The sequence below is a fragment of the Chiroxiphia lanceolata genome, chromosome 3, assembly GCF_009829145.1.
Source record: "Chiroxiphia lanceolata isolate bChiLan1 chromosome 3, bChiLan1.pri, whole genome shotgun sequence".
NCBI classification, from domain to species: domain Eukaryota; kingdom Metazoa; phylum Chordata; class Aves; order Passeriformes; family Pipridae; genus Chiroxiphia; species Chiroxiphia lanceolata.
The window spans coordinates 26,863,661-26,884,789 of NC_045639.1; the positions used below are offsets into that span (position 1 = coordinate 26,863,661).

At 50.8% G+C, this 21,129-nt stretch overlaps 1 protein-coding gene across 1 annotated transcript; it reads left to right on the top strand.

Moving 5' to 3' along the window:
• The first annotated feature begins 4,367 nt into the window (after positions 1–4,367).
• Positions 4,368–8,260, top strand: SIX3 (SIX homeobox 3). The gene is made up of 2 exons (XM_032684424.1): positions 4,368–5,443; positions 7,788–8,260. Exons 1-2 carry the CDS (start codon positions 4,686–4,688, stop codon positions 7,978–7,980), a joined length of 951 nt encoding a protein of 316 aa, XP_032540315.1. The 5' UTR covers positions 4,368–4,685; the 3' UTR covers positions 7,981–8,260.
• Positions 8,261–21,129: the final 12,869 nt, after the last annotated feature.

The window sequence follows — 21,129 nt, forward strand, 5'->3', positions numbered from 1 at the left end:
CCTCTCGTCTTTTTAAGCCAATCCAAACCGCTAAAAAATATCAGTTGCCCACTTGTTTCTTATCACGACCGGTACAGCACGCACCGCATCCACGGGGCTCTGTTACGGCAGCCGGATGGGCCACATCTTACACACCCATCAAATGAGCATTCATTTATCCCGGAAAATCGTGACTGAAGAGAGAGAAGAAGAAAGAAAGAGGGAAGGAAGGGGGAAGATAGATGTGTTTGTAAAGATGGCATCAGTGCAAATTTGTCAGCGCTTGCCCCTGAAGACTGACAAAAATTGAATTAAATCGTTATAATAATAATAACAATATCAAAAAGCCTAGCAAGACCAACACGATGGGTTCTCTTTCACCTGCCCCAGGCTCTTCCTTTCTCCCCCCCCTCGCCTTCCCCCTCGCCGCGGCCGCAGTGCTGTATTTTCCTCTCGCCGGTACGTCGACCGCTACGCCCCAGCCCCGTCTGAACCCCTGCCTCCCCCGATAAAAAAAATAATCAGTGCTTGCAAGCGTCGATTGAGTCACTCCCGAGTCAGGATTAAGGGGCACTAACTAGGCAGCAGAAAATCGCAGCCTCTTGGGAGCGACCATCAAAACAAGCAGTGAAATAAAAGAGCCTCTCTCTCTGCTTCCCTTCCTCTCCCCAGAAAAGTCCTTCAGGTTGGCAGCCCGACACACACAGACGCTCACAACTTCGTAGGGCTCCCTCCATAAGAGGCCACTGGTTTGCCCGGGTTCGTTCAGGAGGAGGTTGGGGGAACTGGGGGGGGAGCTGCTCCTCTGCCCTGCAGAGCCACATGTCATTCTAGCAGCTGAAACAATGAATCATGTGGGACCAAGTAAGATTGACTGGAAACGGACGGCAGGTTCCCCGGCCTGGAGAAGGCGGCTATCGTCAGCACAGGGGGACCCCCGGGTCCCAGCGCGGGGGTGGGGAATGGCCGGGGGAGGGGGGGACCGAGGCCGCGCACCCCCTGGGCGATCCCCCGCGGGACCTCCGCCTGCCCGTAACAAACTTACAGGATCCGGAAAGGATTTCCCCAGCCGAGAGGGCAGCCTCTGCTCTGCTCTGCTTTGCTCTGCCCTGCCCCGTCCGCCGCCTCTGCCGCCGTTTTCCCGCTGTCGCTCCCGCTGCCGCCGCCGCCCGCTCCCGGCTCCGCGCCCGGCGGGACGCCCCGCTGCGCGCGCCGCTCCACTCCGCTCCGCGCCCGCGGGGATCGGCGGCTGCGCCCGCCCGGCGGGTCCCGGCTCGGCATTAGCCGATCCCATTGACAGTTTGCAGCCAGCAGCTGCAGTCATTAAAAGCCATTTACACCCTGGCCTCCTCACACAAAGCTGGAGCGCCAACAATTATCTGCTTGCACATTTCAGGACATGAGAGTGTGTCCCTAACAGGCTTAGGGGAGCGCTGAATCCCCGGCCGGGCTGGGCAAGCGCAGGATCCGCTCCTCGAGGTCTGGCTGACGACGACCGCGCCTCGATGACCCCCGTCTTCGAGCCGCGGGAGCCGGCGGAAACATTTTAGGATGCTGACTCCGTCCTTGCAAAAGCTTCTGGCTAGCAGAGCTCATGCGCTGGACCTTCGCGGCGCAGAGAGGAGTGGGTTTCAAGAAGACCTTGATATTAGCTAATAGGCAAGGTTGTGGGTTTGGTTTGTTTTAAACGTGCCGGTACACGGCGCACAAGCATTGAAATACCTTGCAAAAGGATATTTTGGAAGAAATATTTTCACCAGAAATGCAGTTGTTACGTGTTTCATATGTCTGAGGGAAGAAAAGGAAAAAAAAAGGAAAAAAGGGGGAAAAGGGGGGGAGGAAGAGAGAAAGAGGGAAAGAAGGAAAGAAAGAAAGAGACAGAGAAAAGAAAGAAAGAAAGAGAGAAAGAAAGTAGAAGAAAGAAAGAGAGAGAAAGAAAGAAAGAAAAAGAGAGAAAGAAAATATATATAGAAGCTTTGAGAGATTCATCAGGAATCTTCATAGAGGGGTCGCAACCTATAGGCGAATGACCAGTGTATGATAGTCCGTGAGATTAAAAAAAAAAGAAAAAAACAGAGGCAGTTTGGATGCTTTTCTGGAAATACATTTTAAGGGGGTTTAATTTGCAGCTTGAAGAAAAATGGAATCAAATATTAAGAAACTCCCGCAGGAATTCCCCCCACTCTCCCCTCTGTAATCCTTTACATAAAAGGAAAGGATTACAAAGAAAAAGATTGTGTGTGTGTGTGTGTATTAAAATCTTTGGCTAAACATATTGTTGTCCAATTAATACCTCCAAGTCGATTTGTAGAGGGGCTGAGAAGTCTCTTTCCCTTCTTAGCTGTACAACTGGAAATATGAGCCAGGGAAGGTGGGAGGGTAAAAAGAAATTTTTCCCAAGTCTGTTAACAGAAGTGCTTTACCAGATCACTAAAAATTAAGAGGGCGAGTTATTTCCATTAGGACTATGAAGCCATGTAGCACACCGATGACAGTTTAGTGGAAATCAGATGAATGTGTAATACAGCGAGCTTCTTCCAGTCCAGCAGCTCTTCCAACTGGACCTATTCATCTGCCACTTGGAATTATTTCACGAGGAGTGCGCTGTGAAAGGATCACAACCAGTTTGGAGCGCAGCTAAAGAACTTCTACCACCCATAGCAGTATTATTATTATCCTTCGGATAGGGCAAGTCACGCTATGTTTTCACATTTTAATTGTAATATCTCACTTCCCCCCCTCCTTCCCTCCATTGATGTCTGAAAGTAGTTTGGGCTCCAAGCCTCACCCCTCGATCTCCATCGGAATGCAGAAAAGATCTTTAAAAAAGTTTTGAATTCCTCAATGATTTTTCTTCTAGAAAGGCGGCTTAGGATAATTATTTCAGCTTTATTGAGGGCAGATTAGTTGAAGTCTGGATGCTGCGTTTCAATACTCGTTGTACATGCCTTTACAATGTCGGTATTGTTTGCTACTGTGTGTGAACCTATTCAAAATATACACTTTTTAACACCAAGCAAAGTCCTGTCTAAATATACACAGTAAGTCTGGAAAGATGTCCATGACCCGTACAAATCTCTGTAAATCACACTTCCATAGCTACAGAAACCAAACAAAAGAGTTACCAGCTCAAGATGCTGATTAAATCTTCTTAAAAGCAACACACCTAATAATAAATATAGTTGCATGGTAGCAAGGTCTAGCGGTCCAGCTATGTCTTACTGAGGGATGGACTCAAACCACCACCACGGAGATTTTCCTACTCTCAATTAAAAAAAAAAATTCTGGGCTCAAACCCGCTTTTGCTCTCCTCCCTTTCCTCGTGCCCGCACAAGAGCCCTTCAAGTTCGGGGCAGAAATTGCGGGGGAAAAGAGAGGTCCTGTGTCAAGCCCCGACGGGTTTGGGGTGAGGAGCAGCCTCGCAAGGTCGCCGGGCTCCGGAGAAAGAGAGGGGCGAGAGGAGGTGAGGCGAGTGGGAGGAGGAAAGGCAGAATGGAAATAAAACAAAGTGGAGAGAGGGAAGAGAAAGGAGAACGAAAGCGAAGACGAGAAGGAGTGGGAGGGCGGGGAAGCGAGGAGTGGGACAGGGAGACAGAGAGCGGGGCGCCGCCGGGGTCGGGCGCGGAGCCGAGCGGCCGGAGCGGGCCCGGGCTGGGCGCCCTGGGCGGCTCCCGGCCGAGCAACCGCGGAACTCCGCGGCCAGCGGATCCTTCCTTTCGCGGAGAGGGAGAGAAAGAGGGGAGGAGAGATTCTTCGGTGAACCAGAGCTAAACCCAGCCTGTACTGTATGTGCCTGCTTCTGGGAGGGTCACCGGCGTGAGGATGGGTCTAATGATCTCATCTTTCTTTTCTTCCCCGGCACTATTAGTGCTCAGATAGGCAGAATGAAGTGAAACTACGTGCAAATCATGTGTAAATTGTCTCAGTTAGGAGCCCTTTATCCGAACGTGTATCCCAGCCTGGCCCATTTACTTTTCCCCCATATCCCCTTTAGCTTTAACGAGGCTCGTTAAGATCACAATAATATTCCACCCTCTAATTGCTCATCCCATTCAACAAATATGTGCACACTGCTTTTCGCATTATTTGATCCCTTATTTAGGAGGGGTGTGGAGAGGGAGGGGGAAGAGACAGGGAGAAGGGGAAGTGCTGAGATTAGGAGTTGCAAAGATTAAGGAGGAAAAAAAAAAAATCCAAACAACAAACCAGGCTTTTCCACCAACCGCCCCGCTTGCCTCCCCCCCGTGCATTTGGGCGAAGTGGTAAAAACCTTCCTTACGTACTCCGTAATGATTGGCAGGGCTGACAGTGATTGGCAGCGGCTGCCATGGCAACGCCACAACGACACTCAGAAGACCAATAGAAAAGCGAAACAAAATGTTTCAACGCTGCACTCACTGTGGATTTAGGGGAGATATTATGAGGCTGTTGTCATTAGGGCGATCGCTGTTGAATCACTGAATCCTGACTCGGCGGCGGCGCGGGGCCGGGTGTGTGTGAGTGCGTGTGCGTGTGGGGGGTGTGTGTGCGCGCGTGTGCGTGTGCCCGCGTGTGCGTGTGAGTGTGTGTGTGCCCCCGTGCCTCTATGTGGCTGTGTGTGCGTGTGCGGGTGTGGATGCGTGCGCGGTGCGTGTGCCCTTTCCTCCCTTCTTCCTCCCTTTCTTTCTTTTCTCCTTGATTTATCTCCCCCTCTCCCCGGTCATCCCATGGTGTTCAGGTCCCCGCTAGAGCTTTATCCCACCCATTTCTTCTTGCCAAACTTCGCCGCCGATCCGCACCACCGCTCCCTCCTTCTCGCCAGCGGCGGCGGCAGCGGCAGCGGCTCGGGCTGCAGCCCCGGTGCCGGCGGCGGTGGAGGCGGCAGCTCCCGGGCACCCCACGAAGAGTTGTCAATGTTTCAGCTGCCCACACTCAACTTCTCCCCGGAGCAAGTGGCCAGTGTCTGCGAGACACTGGAGGAGACTGGAGACATAGAGAGGCTGGGGAGGTTCCTCTGGTCGCTGCCGGTGGCGCCGGGGGCATGCGAGGCCATCAACAAGCACGAGTCCATCCTCCGCGCCCGGGCGGTGGTGGCCTTCCACACGGGCAACTTCCGAGACCTCTACCACATCCTGGAGAACCACAAATTCACCAAGGAGTCCCACGGCAAGTTGCAGGCCATGTGGCTCGAAGCACACTACCAGGAGGCCGAGAAGCTAAGGGGTCGCCCGCTGGGGCCGGTTGATAAATACAGGGTGAGGAAGAAGTTTCCGCTGCCCAGGACCATTTGGGATGGTGAACAGAAGACGCACTGCTTCAAGGAGAGGACTCGCAGCCTCCTGAGGGAGTGGTACCTGCAGGACCCTTACCCCAACCCCAGCAAGAAAAGGGAACTGGCTCAGGCCACGGGGCTCACCCCCACGCAAGTAGGCAACTGGTTCAAAAACCGAAGGCAAAGAGACAGAGCAGCAGCTGCTAAAAACAGGTCAGTGGGGCTGCGATGCCACGCTTCGGGGTGGGAGGCGAGTTGGGCGGCGGGACCCCGCGGGCGGACGGCCTCACTCCGGGGCTCGGCAGCCGCCTGGGCGGCAGCGCTCCTCTGCCTCTCCTTTCCCCCTCCTTTTCCATCACCGCCACCGGGAGAAATCGGTCCCCCCGCCGGGCGAGTAGGTCTCCTCTCGGCAGCTGCGGGGATGCGACGGGGACAGGCGAGGCTCAAAGTTGCCTGACGTGCCTCGAGCAGTGCCCCAGCTCCCCACAGGCTCCCGGGGTGCGGACAGGGCAGGCGCGGGTAGCTCCGTCCGCGCGTGTGTGTGTGGATGTGCGCGGGGCGCATCGGCTGCGGCGGGGGCAGCGCCCGGCTTTCCCGGCCTCCATCCCCGCAGCGGCAGCTGTCGCAGGGGACGGGAAACCCCACGGCCCCGGGTCGGTGGGCTCCGGTTTGGCTTTCGGCTTGCCGGAATCTGCTCCTGGCCGAGCTCTGGCGCGGTTCCCCCTGCGAAGGGCCGAGGCAGGCGGTGCGGTTCAGAGTGGGTTTCGGCAGAGCCAGCGGCTCCGCTCCAATTGTTCGTGCTGCTCTGCATGCGCAGCGGGACCAGCACACGCACACGCATACCTCAGAGCTCTGGCTCTTGGAGAAAAAGGGAAAAAACATTTAAGAGACCGAGAATCTTTTTTCCCCACCATCTCCATTCCTGTGTTTACACCACATGGCGACCTGGCCTCCTGGTCGTGTGTTTCCTGTGCATTTACGCTTGCATTTATTTGCGTGTCTCTCGGTGTCTTTTTTTTTTTTTTTTCCCCTGCTTTGCCATGATAAAAGCGAGGCACCCTTCTTTCTTTCTTTCCTTCTTTCTTTTTCTTTCTTTCTTGTCACTCTCCGTAAAACTTATTTTGCAAATGAAAATGAACCCTTAATCCAGCTTGACTCATTGGTTTTATTTTAATTTAAGTTTGGCTACCACTGTAAGCGTGTAAACAAAACTTCTTGTTCTTGTAAATGCTGTCTCTTAAATTCCTCCTAATTATAGCACTGGTGCTATTGATTCACAAGTCTGTAGGAAAAATGCAACCTAAAAGTGCCTCACTATTTAATTTCCATTAAATGGAAAACAGATCAGCTTAGGACTGTAAATAAACAGAAGTTGCCTATGGATGCTTTTGTTGACTCAATGCTTTTGACAGCAAATGAATGCATCAGGACTTGTAAATGGGAGAAAAAAAATCAAAGACTCTGAAATTAGACAACTTAAAATAATGAGAAATGTGGAATAAATCGGTTATATTTTTTTCTGCTCTTTGCAGGCAGTTAAATAGAAAATTCCCCGGTGGGAAGCATTTGAGCGAAGAGTGTATTTTAATTCACATTTGCAATGCTAGATGCTAGCTAGCCGGTTTGAGGCCGGCTGCTCAGCCCAGGACTTTTAGCTCTTGTCCCTGAATCAGGCTTTTTTCGGGTTTCAAGCGGAATAAACGGGCCCAGAGGAATATTCACAACACGCTAGGGAACCTAAAAATTATGTATTGCCTCTTAAAGAAATGTTCAAAAGCAATATTTCCTTAAGCGTTGACGGTGAAAGGACCAGTACTTTAAAGGTGATTTTGGCTTTCAGATGAAAAAAAGACTAAAATTTTGAGCAGAGAGAAGCACTGTTTTCCGCAGTCTCCTTCTTTTATTTTATCAATAGCACCGCGTCCCTGGGACAGGACCTCCCTCCAACCCTGCCTCAGACCCCAGAGTGTTTGTGCACTGGGGAATATTTAGGCAGATATTGTCCAGAGCACAAAATGGGGATCCAGTACGATTCTTGCCCGCTACAGAACGCTTCTTGCAGCTTATGGCGCTGGCCAAGTGTTAAGGAGCTCACCCACACACGGTTTCTCCTAGGCCTGCCGTGCTGCGGGGAGGAATGATTGGCAGTCCGGGGAAAGAGAAGGCGATGCTCGTGTTTTCCAAACCTGGGGACAGGAACTGCTTCTCCCGCCGTTCCCCATCCTCTTTCCGGCCGCAGCCCCTCTAGCTGTGCCTGCGCTGGGTGCTGTGCCCCCCGAGGCGGCCTGACCCGGCAGCGAGGGCAGCGGGGCCCGGGCGAGAGGCTTGGCCCTGCATCCCGTCACCACTCCGGGCTCCGCGGGGCGCTGAGGGAAAGCGGCCGGGCCGGGCCGGGCCAGGGTCCGCAGCACTGCAGCCGAGGGGTCCGCTCCCTTCCGCTTCGGGCCGGGCCCATCCCCGGGCGGGCGGGCGCTGGGTCGGGCGGGCGCCGTCCCCTCGGCGGCTGCTGGTGTCTGAGCGGGGCTGTGCTGTTGTTTTGTCTCCCGGCGCGATGCAGGCTCCAGCACCAGGCGATAGGACAGAGCGGCATGCGGTCGCTGGCAGAGCCCGGCTGCCCGACACACAGCTCGGCCGAGTCTCCGTCCACGGCGGCCAGCCCGACCACCAGCGTCTCCAGTTTGACAGAAAGAGCCGAGACGGGCACCTCCATCCTCTCGGTAACCTCCAGCGACTCGGAATGTGATGTATGATATCTGAAAACAAACAAACAAAAAAAATCCAAATCCAAACAGCCAAGCACCCTCTCCCCGTCCCGAGCAAAACAAACCGAGGCAACCTAGAATCAGGACACATACACGCATGCACGCACACACACAGCCGGGAGGAAAGAAAAGGCCAAGCCCGACCCAAACATAATAGCAAACAAACAGACAGGGATCAGAGAATCCACCACCACCGTCAGCCAACACCACCACCAAGAGATGGAGCTAAAACTTCAACAGTCACAAACGCTGGTGCTGCAGCGGGAGGGGTGGGGGGGAGGGAAATAATAATTATTATATATATAAAAAGAAAGAAAAAAACAAAGCAAAAGTGACAATTGTATTCTTTTTAGGACAAGCACGATTTCTCCTTTGCGCTTTTCCATGGACGCATTTCACCCACTTGCATGATGATGATGATTAAATTTGTATCTGGGAAAAAATATTCTCTATAGTAAAGGAAAACAAACAGAAACCAGACAAACAAATGCAAACTCCGATCGAATTTGTACAAAACTAAAAAATAAAAAAAAAAATTAAAAGGAACTCCTTGAAGAGGGAAATAACAAACGTTTATCGCCTTTTTGTTGGTCCTATTTCTCTCTCTTTCTCTCTTCCTCTCCCTTTCTCTCTTTTTTCTTTTTTTTTTCTTTTTTTTTTTTTTTTTTTTTTTTTTTTTAGTCCAAGTGATGGTCCAGCCAAGATGCAATTTTCTGTTTTTTTGTTCAGCAGACAATCATTTTATTCGTAAGCACCTTTTTTTCTACACTTCTGTCACTGCCTGTGTGGGTACTGGTTATAAATGTGGAAAAAGAATAGTTATGACTGTAACAGATTTTTATTTTTATTTCAAAATTTTATATGAATTATGTATATCTTAATGATGCGGTCATTTTCCCAGTTTGTAATATATGTGTAGAAATGCTTGTATATGATATTTGCTCTCTTCTTTCTTCCTCCTTTCTCTCTGTCTATCTCCCTCCCACTCTTTCTCTCTCTCTCCTTTTTATTTTCCTTGACTCGGTGTTCCTTGCACAAACTTAGCTGTCAAAATCTGACGGGCTAGGTTTTCAAAAGGGACCTCAGCGATAGAAAAAAAAATAAGAAAAAGAAAAAAAAAAAGCTTAGGGTGCAACTGTAGTTATCTTATGCAAAAGCTATTTTGAGTATTTCATAGCAGCTTTGGGGGGTCTCTTAAACTCCACGTAGGACGCTTAAACTATTGTTTCCTTAACTGCGTGTTTATCTATATGTACAAACTTTCTAAATCAAATACAGTATTCCATTTTCTTATCTATCCAGCGATGTTGGTGTTTCTGTCCGCCACGGGAAATCATGACTTCCCCGTGGGCTCCTCGCTCCGCGTTCTGCCCCGCCGCGATCCCACGGGGCACGCAGCGCTGCGCGACCCCTACGCCCCGCCGGTCCCCGCCTTTCCCGGCTCGGCGGGACACCCTGGAGGGATTTCGCAGGGACGAAGGGACCCTGTGAGGAGGCTGCGGGCGGCAATGGGGACATAGTGCTGCGACAGCGACGGCTGCGCGGGGCACGGTTGTGTCCCTCCGTGTCCCCTTCGCTGCCGCGGACTCCATCGTTTCCCCCCACCTCGGTCATTTTTTTGTGCACTGTGAGCTAAAAGGCTTCCCCCGACCTCCTGTCTGCAGGGCCGAGTGTCTCCAGAGAGCGGTTAAAACATTTCGGAATTTGTTTTGTAGCTTTAAATGAAAACAAAAACAAAAACTCCTCGCCCTAAGCGGGCTGCAGCTCCTCCCCTCGAATCCAGAGTATATTGTAATGTGCTGAAAGAAGCCTTTATTTGCATGACTAACAGTATTTCAGCATCTTTCTTTCTTTTCTTTTTTTTCCTTTTTTTTTTTTTTTTGCTTTGCCCTTGGCAGATTATTCATCTGTGCATTAACAAGAAGTAAATTCTAAACTTGTTTTTACTTGAAAATACAATTTTGAATATTACCAGGGATTTAGAGAGAAACGTACCTGGAATTTCTTGACCATTTCCAAACTATCCTGGACTTCCGATCTACCTTTGTGTTGCCCGAGTTCTCTCTCCCTCTTCCCTCCTCCCCCTTTTTTAGTGAAGTCCGAGCTAGGTCTACGGAAAGCCAAAGGAAGTGCCTGGGTTCCCACCCCCCACCCCTCCGCCGCAAGAGGCTACCTGTGGATTTGGGAGAACCCCCATGGGGTGTGAGATCTTAGACCAAGCCACTAATGGGTAGTTTTAAGAAATAAGCTGATGCGCGAATACGCTCATACACCTTTGGTTCTCCTGAGGACGCGCCGCGCGTGTGCGCGCAGCCAGCACGCACGGAACACGTCCCCGCGTGTGGCGGGAGCCACTGCGGGGAAGGACACATATGGCCCGAGGCAGCACCCGCCGCGTCGGGGGTCGCCTGCCCTGCCCCGCGGACCTCGCTCAACGCGCGTCTCCGAGGCGGGGTCTTCCCCACGGGCACCTCCTGCCGTGTCACTGCCCCGCCGCCAACACGAGTGGGGAGTTAATTGGAAATAACGTCTGGTTGTACAAAACTGAAATGGACGGGAACTGCTTGGAGGCAGACGCACAATAGGGCTCCCGTGTTCTACGTGGGTGGTGTGATGGACCTAGTTCGTCCCCTCCCCCACGCGGCTTTTAGAGGGGAGAAATATTACCCCGGAGGGGATAAAAGGTTCCCCAGTAGCCGTAACCCTTACCGAGTCTCACCCTAGAGCTCGGGCTGCTTTTTCTCTCCCCCGCCTTCCCTGGCATCGAGGCAGCGGAGAGGCCTTTAGAACAAATTCCGGCCTTCCAGTCACCCCCATGTTTGGGTAGGAAGATCTGTGTCGGTACATTGTTTTGAAGCACAGTATTTCTGTTCCTCCTGATAGCAATGTCGTTCTTATCCAGCACTATTTTAAACGGAATTTAATACCTGACAGGATTCGAAGGCATGAAAGTTTGGGATATATTTTTTTTCTTTCTCTTCATTTTCGCGTCTCGAAGCTGCAACCAGAAGGCGTCAAGCCGGCAGCAGTAATCTACCTCAGCTCAGCCTCACATTGATAAGTTTGGATTTTTCTTCTCTCTGATTAACCCTCCAGAAGATCGCCCTGTCGTGCCGTGGCAGTTAGGGGATGCCAGAGATCGCCCTTAGCCTCGCCCTACCAGTACCTGGACTTAAGCTTTAGGACAGCTTAAGCTTAAGGGCAGGGCCTTTCCTCCCAAGCCATTTGTCACCCCCATCCCCAAAATGTTGCTCCTTTGGTCGGATCTGCAGCCCAATCCCGAACTAGGGAGCTGCCTCAGCCGCTCTGAGGGTGTCTCCCTCTGCCGGGAGCCCGCGGATCTTTGTGCGGGGCGGCCGAGTGGGGAAGACATACACTCATCCGGGGGACGCCTGTGCCTGCGCGGTTTCGGGGTGCAAAGGGTGCAGCTAATGATATGCCGTTTCAAAGCCGGGCTTCGTAATGGATAAATGATGTTTTTTTAGGATTTGCATTAGAAACTTGAATGGTTGATTGAGGTGTAAATCTATGAAAAGCTGCATTTAAGCCTTCTCACCCACTAAGTCCATCTGTCCCGGGAAGATAGGGCCTATCGAGCCCCGCCAAACTGGAGGGTTGCCTCCTTCCTGCCCTTGGCCCGGCATTATCCACAGCCCCTCTCCAGTACTAGTTTGTTATCCTCTCCGAGGCCGCCCGTTGATTAAGATGAAATTACTCGGAAGCTGAAGTGTATTTGATCAATATTTAAGAGAAAACCGGAGGACGGGAGGCAGATGGCCGGAGCCCGGACGCCCACCGCGCTGCCTCCGCGGCAGCCGGTCCCGTCGGCCCCGCTCCCCAAGTCCCGCACCGCGGCCTCTCGCCCATCGCCGGGGGGGCACAGCCCCGCCCGTCGGAAGTCGGGCCGAAACCAGCTGGTTCCGGAGCAGTTTGGAGACGGTAGTTACCCCCCTCACCGCCCATTCTCTCGCCGTGGGGCTATAACACTGCCTTCAGCCCCAACGAACTCTGCTTTGCGGTTTCACCGGCGGGGAGGACTGGGGACCACCGAAGCCACCTGTCTGCCTCCCTCCCTTCCTCCCCTTAGTCGCTGCCCGAGGGCCAGCCCTAGCCCTTTAGCGTGGCTGGGGGTCCTTTGTGTGCCTGCCGGACCGCGGCTGCTGCCGGCCCTCCACGGTCAGGCGTGGGCTTCGGTGACCCCCAGCTCTCTCTGTCCGATCAATTACACCAGCCTTTTCGAGGGACTTGAATCTGCTTGCCCGTTGCCCTTAATTTTTAGCATACCCACATGAGGTTACTGCCCCGGCCCGAACTGAAAAGAAATGTGGACGTTGGTGCCCTAGTATTGCTCTGATTTCCTCGGTTAGCTGAGCACAACTTTCTATTCGTGTTTATTCATGCAGTTTCTTATTGAGCTCCACATCGCACTGGCCTGGATTCCGCGTGTAGGGAGAGGATAGACAAACATTGCCTTTTTCTAGAGTACACACACACACACACGGATGTGCAGACTGACACACACACACACACACACACACACACGAATCCAAAATGCAGAGGGCACCCGTGACCTGTAGCCACATCACTACCCTGCAGAGTACCCAGATACACAGAAGTTTTAAAAGGGTGTATAAAAAAGGGAGAAATGAACCAAACCATCCAGCTGTAAACTGACCAAGGGATGGAGAAGACAGGGACGCGGGAGTCTCTGCGTCTCTCTGTGTGCAAGAAAGTGTTGGGAAGAGAAAGCACAAAGGGTATTACCGACAATCATGCTAAATATTATCTTCTAGCATGGTAATGACAAAAGGCAAGGGCTGTCGGGTTATAGCTGTGATTAAATGATACGAAAGGGATTTGTGTTCCTCTGTCTGGGGGAAGGACGGCTGCGAGGTTTTGTTTTCGACGCTGTTCTTTTTTATTTTGAAAGCAAGGTGTTTTCAGACCAGGAGGCTTCAAAGCGGCTTGGCACCTCGTGGTCTGCAGGAGAAGAAAGATGCTGAAGAGTATCGAATAAAGAAAGCATAGATGTAAATACCTGGAAGTGTGGTTAGAATCACTTTGCTGTAAGCGAGTTGAAGTGTCAGAATCATCTCTTTGTGCAGCAGACAGGTCCTTTGCCGAACAGGTAGAAAAGAAAGACAAGAACTACACTAGAAGTCAAGATTTACAACATCCAAATACAGACTGCGACTGACCTTAATTCCAGTCCTAATTATTAGAGGGACGTTTAGCTATACTGCAAATATTTGTGGAGGGTTTTTTGGTTTTGATTTGGTGGGGTTTTTTGTCGTTGTTTTTGTTCTTTTTGCCCCCATACAAACAACATAAGGGAAAGGTTTTTTAATAATAAGGTCAATTAAAGCATATTTTTAAATGAGTGAAGGAAAAATTGCTTTCCTACTGGATTAACCATTCTAGCAATATCCGGCAAAAATAAAGTAGTGCTGCAGTTTACCAGAATACCCCAGTTTGGACACGGACCTAGAGGAGTGCGTGTATTCAGGTGGGTGTGTGCACAAGGGTGAACCCACACATCCACACATTGTGACTGTGTGCACTCGCTTATGGGATGGAGTTGATGTATATAACGTCCACACACAGAGAGGCATATGTATGTGTACACACATATGCATATTTTCAGATTAAAGTAGTTCTTGTAATATCTTGTAGAACACTAAATATTCCCTTTTAATATCTAAACAGGTCAGTAATACAGTTCAATAACATTGGAGGTGTCTGTATATTCTCTCTCTTCAGTCTGTGATAAAACATTCTTTAAGACTATTGGGATTTTACACTGTAATTCTATTAAATAGTAATTGAAGGGTCGCGAGAGGCTATGATACAGGATCAGCAGTGTGTAAGCCATCCGTTTGAACTTTAATTTGGAATCATAGGCAGATGGGATCACGGCCTCTTTGTGGTGCTTGCAGATTTAAAACTAGCCGGCACATGGAGTGGAAAAAAAAACCCTGCAATGCAGATTCATTCATTAAACATGAAAGGTTAGTGCTGGAAAGGATAAACGTTTAGATGTCTAGGTAAATACAGAAATATTCTTCACTCGCCTCCCTTCACTCCTACTATAACCCCCAACTATCTCAGTTACTGATTTTCTATTGTTATTGCAAATAACTTTCCTTTATATCCCCAGTGGGGATAAGTGTACCTGAATGACTTATTTATACCTGCATCACAGTCTGCCTGTGAAACTTTTATTCCACTTGCATCTGGGGAGAAGCCAGATTTATTTATTTATTTACTCTTTTGCTGCCTCTTCCATGTGCCTCCTTGAACGCTTTTAAAGCTCTCGGGGAAAACTACCGGAGCCAAGCCCTGCTGTCTAAGGCAAACGGCTGATAAGGAGCGAGCTGTTTTCTAAAATGGAAAAATAATAATAATAAAGCCAAACAGAAAGGGTGTGGTATGAATTGATCTGCCTGAGCCGGGAGGTGAATGATAAAAGCCACATTCTGCAGGAGGAGCCGTGGGTGCTGCTGCTGCCTGTCACGGGGAGCTCCTGAGCACAGCCGAGGTGGTGTGTGCGCGTGGGAGTGGGTGCGTGCCCGTGAGTGTGCATCCGTGGGTGTGTGTTGGTCAACTCTTAGGCCTGACGTTGCAGTTCCACCTTATCTGAAAACAAAAGACTTTCCAACTGCAAGTCAAATCTGCCCCTCCTCCTCTCTTCCCTGGTTGTATCGTATTAAAAAGGAGCTTTCATTGTTTATTTCTAAATATTTGTGAAACAGACAGTCTATGGGTTAACCTAATTAACACATCCATACTGTATACTAGTGGACCAAGCGGTACGGCGAATTTCTAATGCGATGGTTGAATGTGATAGCCATTTCTGTGTTACAGGAGATTACGGCAACACTGGAGCATTTCCAGATTGTAGATGGTTTTAGATGTTGAATTTCCAGATGAGTATTTACCATCATAACTAATTTAAGACCATTATTAAATAGAAATTCTCAGCAGGGCTCTTTAATGATGGAACACATTACTAATTACAGAGTTTACGCTCTGTTTTGGCTAAGCAGTCTAGAGGGATGGGATTGTGCTCTGCATGCAAAGCCAATATTACTAACGAGGAGGCATCATACACCTAACATTTCAATCATATTATTAAAGAAAGCCACTTCTTGCCTTATCTGCGAGAGGAGATAGGAAGACGGTTTTGTTTACTGGCCTCCCAAGCTCTGAAAATAGCTGAGATGGAGAGCGGGATCCCTCCCCTGCTTCCCCCTACTCCCAGAGGTTCTGCCGCCGGGGAGGCTGTGCAAAGCAGGGCCTCCCCCCGCCTCTCGCCGCGCCCCGGGGCTCGTTCCCCGCAGCTCCCGCCTTACAGGGGCTGCCCCGATGTCCCCCTGGGCCGCAGCCGGCAGCCTTTGCCCGGCACTCCGCGCAGGGGGGAAACGCAACAGCGAGGGCTTAAGCGGAGAGAGGAGAGGGAGGCTCTTCCCCGCTCTCCCAAAAGTCGGTGGCACAGATGCACACACGAGGGACAGCTACACAGAATTGGCGTGTGCGGGTAGATGGGTACAAACAACGTGTCAGTAAAGGACAAGTAGGAACAATTTTGGTGTCCGCACTCTCTCTCACCCCTTCGCTCCTCCGGGGTCCACGTCCCGGGAAGCTGCTGGTGCGTTTCACCCGGAGGCCCGGAAGACAGAGACCCTCTCGTCGAAGCTCGAGGAAGCAGATCTGCGTCACGAGGTTTGTATTAAACTGTGAAGATGTGTTCAGGTCTGCGAGAGAATGACCCCGGTGGGAGTGGGGGAAGTGGGACACCGGGGTCCCCGTCCGGATGAGCCCCTGTTCCCACATCTCTGTCCCCTGGGTCATCTCGCACGTGCGGGACAGGCACCCGCCTGCCCTAGCATTTTTTGAGATTACAGTGGCCTTAGAGACAGAAGGAGGCAAAGTAGATATATGACTTATTTACTCGTCTCAGGTGTGGGCCACATAAAATTGCATTTAGTTTTCCTGACAATGGCAATTTTCCTCTTACCCATCTACTTCCTGGCCCACCTCCTTTCCCTCTCCAGGTTATGGAGCACGCTGTTGCATTCAAACCCGCTGTCTGTACCGAGTTTTCGTTGTCCTTGAAAGGACGACGGAGGGTTCTCAGCCTATTTTCATTCTCGCTATCCATTAATGTATTTGATCTGGACTACTAATGAGTAACAAGGACAGGTTTGCAATAACCTGCTATTACGTTCAGTGTTGGGTTTGCCTGAGTAAAGACTTTTGGATTGGCTTGTTCCACCTGTCTTAAAAAAGTGCAGTATCCATTCTTTCTGCAGTTGAGATCCACATATATGTGTATACAGAGAGAGACAAGCACATTTTCTCTTTATACACATGTGTGTTTGCAAGGACAGTTGCATATTTTCCACCCCCCCCCTCCCCAGTCTGGCCTTACAGAACACGAAAATACAGGAGGCACGGGAACACAAACCAATGACCAGAGACTCGATAGGTTTTTCCCCTCTCCTATTTTAAAGAACTCTTTTATATCATCTAAACAACAATCTAAACACAAAAATCTTCGGATGGATTTGAGGGAAATTAAATTGTCTCCCCCCACTGTGTGCTTGTGAGAGAGTCAGACTGTGTTAACTTCTAAATGGATTCTCTCAGTTTGTCTACTCATGTGTTTTACTGCAGCGTGTCTTGTTCAATAACGCAGGATGTGACACTCGGTGAAAATCCGGCCGCTCTTTTGGGGCCTCGCTGCTTCCCAGTGTCGAGGAACTTCCACCTCATAGGCCGGGCCACTCCGCGCCCAGCGACTGAGGCCCCAGGACGGAGAGCCCTGCTGTTCCGAGGCTCTCCGCACCGCGCGGTTTCTCCCGGGACTGGGACTCCCCTATCCTCCAGGCAGAGCTAAGCAGAAGGCAAGCCCCGGAGGTGGACGTGCATTCCCTCGGGGGCACTGGCTCGTACCCTGCGGAGCACCGGCCCCGCTCCCGCCCGGCATAGCCAGCCATGGCGGGGAGAGGAAGGAAGGAATGACGCCCTCCTGGGGCTGCCACCTCCTCTCGGCCGGGCACCGCCGGGGCTGCGCGGGGCTGGGTCTCCGGGCCAGGCAGGGCCCGGGGAGCGCCCCGCTCTGACCGCCTTCAGCCAGGCGGGCCCTACCGAAGCCGTGCCGAGCCGAACCTAGCCGTGCCGGAGCGCTGCCCGCAGGTGCCCCCTTCCCGGTAGGTTCTTCCCGCCCCGGCGTCCCGGGCGCCGTATCCCCGCCGCACCGCGCTCCCGCCGGCACCGACGGCGCCTCAGCCCGTTTGGAAACTGACTCATTCTGTAAATAATCTTTGACGTCCCCACAAAGCCGCCCTTCGAGAGGAGTTTATTAGCACGGAACCATTAAAACAGATGTCATGTTAGCTTCCCCGTGACATTTGGGTGACACATCTCTCCCGATGAATTGCTAATTGTCTTCCCGCCCGCAGTAAACATCCCGCTCCATTGTCTGCGCTCAAGAGAGTTTCTGCCGCAAAATACAGTCCTGCACGGCGCAGAGACCTCGCCGTGCGCCTCCCCGACCCCTGCCCCGGCCCCGGCCCCGCGGCTTGGCCTCCTCGGTCGTACAGCTACTCTTCTTCCGCCTCTCAGACCTCGTCTGCCGCTGCTGCCCCCCGGCTGGAACCCCGGCCCCTTCCCCGCACCTGGAGGTGCGGCAGGCCCGGCCTGACAGCCTTCTGCCCTGCCCTGCCCTCCACCACCGCTCTCTGGGCTGGACGCGGCAAGGACCCTGGCTGCCGTGAGGCACCCCCGGGCCCTTCCCACTGGGATCCAGCAGACAGCCGCGCCCCCGGGGACGGGGCGACAGTGAGCCCTCTCTCCGTCCTTCACCTTCTGGCATAACACCCTTTACCAGCTCGTCTGAATTGTTTATTTTGCCTGGAACAAAAGGTGTGTGTGGGGGGAGGCGTTCCATTTCCAGCAAAGTCCAGGCACGGCGATGACATGTCTGTCATTTTTGGATGTGAAAAGCAGGGACGTGCAGGGCCGAGCCTTCTCCTTATTCCCTGGTGGAGGTACGCAGAGGAAACTGTCTGAGGGCTTTGGGAGGATAAGACAGAGCAGCTTTAAAGACGAGCTTTGTAGCTGAGTGGCTGACAGAATCCGTCTTACCTATGTACGTAAGGTTTAATATTCATAGCCGTTGTCTGTACGTTGATACATAATCTCTCGCCCTTGTTAATTCTCAATAGATGCAGAGATAACTAATCCTCCCAGCTAGGTAGACACGGGCAGATTACGTGAGTGCTGTCTATCTACCTATCTATCTGTATGACCGTACGCACACATATGCAAGCACGTAAAGCATTTTCACTGGGTTTTCTTCCACAGAACTACACAGAAGTGGGTAGATGCAGAACCCGACGCCTTGCCTAGCAGATGAAAAAGCGTATACTTACCACTCACATATTCTGGGCTACTTGTTGTTAGACGCGAAAGATTGTGTAGATCCGGAGTCTTTAAAAAATCCAAACCAAACACAACTCCCTCCCCCCCCCCCCCAAACCAGTAAAACAACATTTGGAATTATTTATCTGCTGGGCAAAGAGACTTACTTGGAGTCAACGGAGATATTTTTTTGATTACCCAAAAGCGTACCCGTCCTTAAGGCCAGCCAGCGTCTACAGAGAGAGTTACCTGGGTTCTGCTTTGTTCTGATTTTTAGCATAGATGTTTTATGGACGTCAATTGCAAAACAAAGCGATTTTGGGATGCCTGCTAAATCTCGCCCCAAGTGTGCCTAGACCCTGCCCGCTCTCAGTCCGGGGGCGCTGAGCTCCCCCTTCGCAGGAAAGCCGGGGACGACGGCGCTGGTGGGGCAGCGCCTGTCCCCACTGGCTGCGCTAACAGTGTGATCTGAAACTCGGTTGAGTTTACAAATGTAGTTTAGTACCTGTCCGCCTCCGCGGATGGGATGGCTTTGCAGCCGCTCGGCAAGGTGCCCAGCTCGGACCCGGAAGGATCATTTCCACGGCTGCCGCCGGGTCTCAACCTCCCCAGTCCGGCCCGGCCCGGCCCGGCGACCCAGTAGGGAACGACCCCCGCGGGCGCATCGCAGCCTGCCAGCAGCATCTCTGTGCGAATGGGAACCCTGCCCCCGGCGCGGGGCAAGAGGTGGGTGGGGGTGTTCAAATGCCACCTCACTGCTCCTCGGTGAATATTAAACATCATTGTCTTACAAATGAGGAGAAACCGCTACCGTCAGAATAAACTACCTCTTGAAACCCCAAGTCTCTTAGAGTGGGTCATTAGAGACGACGAAGCTCTTAGCTCTAAAATCGGATTCCTCCCACCTGCGACTTCTCCGCGTCCTGATGTCCTGAAACTGTCCGTCTTGTTCGGCTATTAGCGATATCATGCGCACCGGTCCCCACAAGAATAATGGGATGATTTCATCCCGGATGAATTCCTGCAAAGACCCTTCTCTGAAAAGGGGTACTTTCACTCCGGTAATGCCCTTCCGATGACCAAGTTGTCTCCTTGACTGGAAACATGGTGGGGACATAGGACTTTGTCACTGAATCTGGGTCAGAAGAGAAAGGCAGCTTATGCTCCCTTGACAAGATCTTTCCCTTCAGCTAATGACTTTGTCCTGTTTCAGTGAAGTCTCTAAGACTTGTTTTTATCTGCACATCCAGAGCAAACATTGAAGAATTCTTGAATTTTACACCTCTGCTGCGGCTGTGAATGAGTCAGTTGCTCGCTAGAGAATTACCGTGTATCAGAGGGGAAACAACTCTCTGCAAATAGGGATTGCGTATTAGGAAATAGCTTCCCGAGCTGTATTGTTCAGACTGATGCTTATTTCTCTCCTTACAAAATCAAGATACTCTTCCATCTCATGCAACATCCTAGTGTTACACCTTGAGAAGGGAGAAGAAAGTCCCAAGAAGTGAAGGTGAGAGTTTGGAAAATGCAGGCAGAAAATAATACCCATCACATTTTCAAAATAAAAACCTCCTCACCAGAATAAAGCACCAAATAAACCACAAATCTATACATAATCAATACTGATCTGGAATCAATCTGTTCCTCCCCATCTTCATGTGGATCCCAGGGCTGCAAATGCTTGTGATTACAGAGAGTAGGAGGGTCATTTTCTAACAAGGGTGCTCACTGTATCTGAGATCCAAATTATCCAGAGAGGACAGATGGCCCTTCTGATCTTATAATGAGAGCAGGGAGTGATTATCAGCCTGAACCAAAAAATGATGCTCTGCTGACATATTTTCACAGTTCTGAAATCTGTGCTTGCACTTATGCCTCGATTCATATCCCTCTTTGTTTAATTTAAGCATCGTTTGGAATTTCGAAGGGCTGTGTGAAATCCGCTCATTTATCTCTGTCTGTGCTTCTCTGTCTCTCTCCCCATGTATCTATCTAGGACATGTGTACAGACACAAAACAAAGGAAAGCAAAAGGTCACTTCACAGGAACTCTTAAGCCAAATCACGCTTGGCAAAATATTTATATATAAATATATTTGCCAATAATTAAGAAGCCCAGCTGCCTCCTGGATGCCTAGATTTTATGTCTGCTTCTTGGCAGTTTTCTGAGGCTGTTGCATTCCATCTTTGCAATTACTACGATACATGGTGAGTCAGCCCAAACTCCAGCTCCCTTTGATAAAAACCACAAAAAAAGGTCATACTTGTGTATGTACATATTTACGGTTTATACTTTAACTAATTTTTTTTCCCAGAAGGGTCTGTAGCAGAGAGCAGAATACCCTATGAAGGCCGAGTAAATGTAAAGAGAGATACTTCTTTCATTTGCAGATTGCTGTGACTTTTCAGTCTAAAAGCAGTGTTAATTACCTCTACCCTGCACAGAAAGTGTAACAGAGAAGGAGGCCTGAGGAAGTTTCTAGTGATTGGCAGGAATCAGATCTCCATCCCTCTTTTCAAGTCCCTCGGAGATGAACTTCCAATTGCAGAGAAGTTAGGTCAGTACAAACAAATTAAATCAGGGAACTATTCAGTGGTTACACAGTCATTTCACTCTCCTATTTGCACTGTAATATTGCATTACCCTCTAATTGTCACATATACTTTTCACTCTCCAAATATGGAAGACAAATACTGAATCCATTTAAAGTTG

Bases quoted from the DNA above. Each gene is read 5' to 3' on its own strand.
- SIX3 (XM_032684424.1), top strand. From the start codon at position 4,686: ATGGTGTTCAGGTCCCCGCTAGAGCTTTATCCCACCCATTTCTTCTTG. The intron at 5,444-7,787 runs GTCAGTGGGGCT...GGCGCGATGCAG, and splicing joins GCAGCAGCTGCTAAAAACAG to GCTCCAGCACCAGGCGATAG.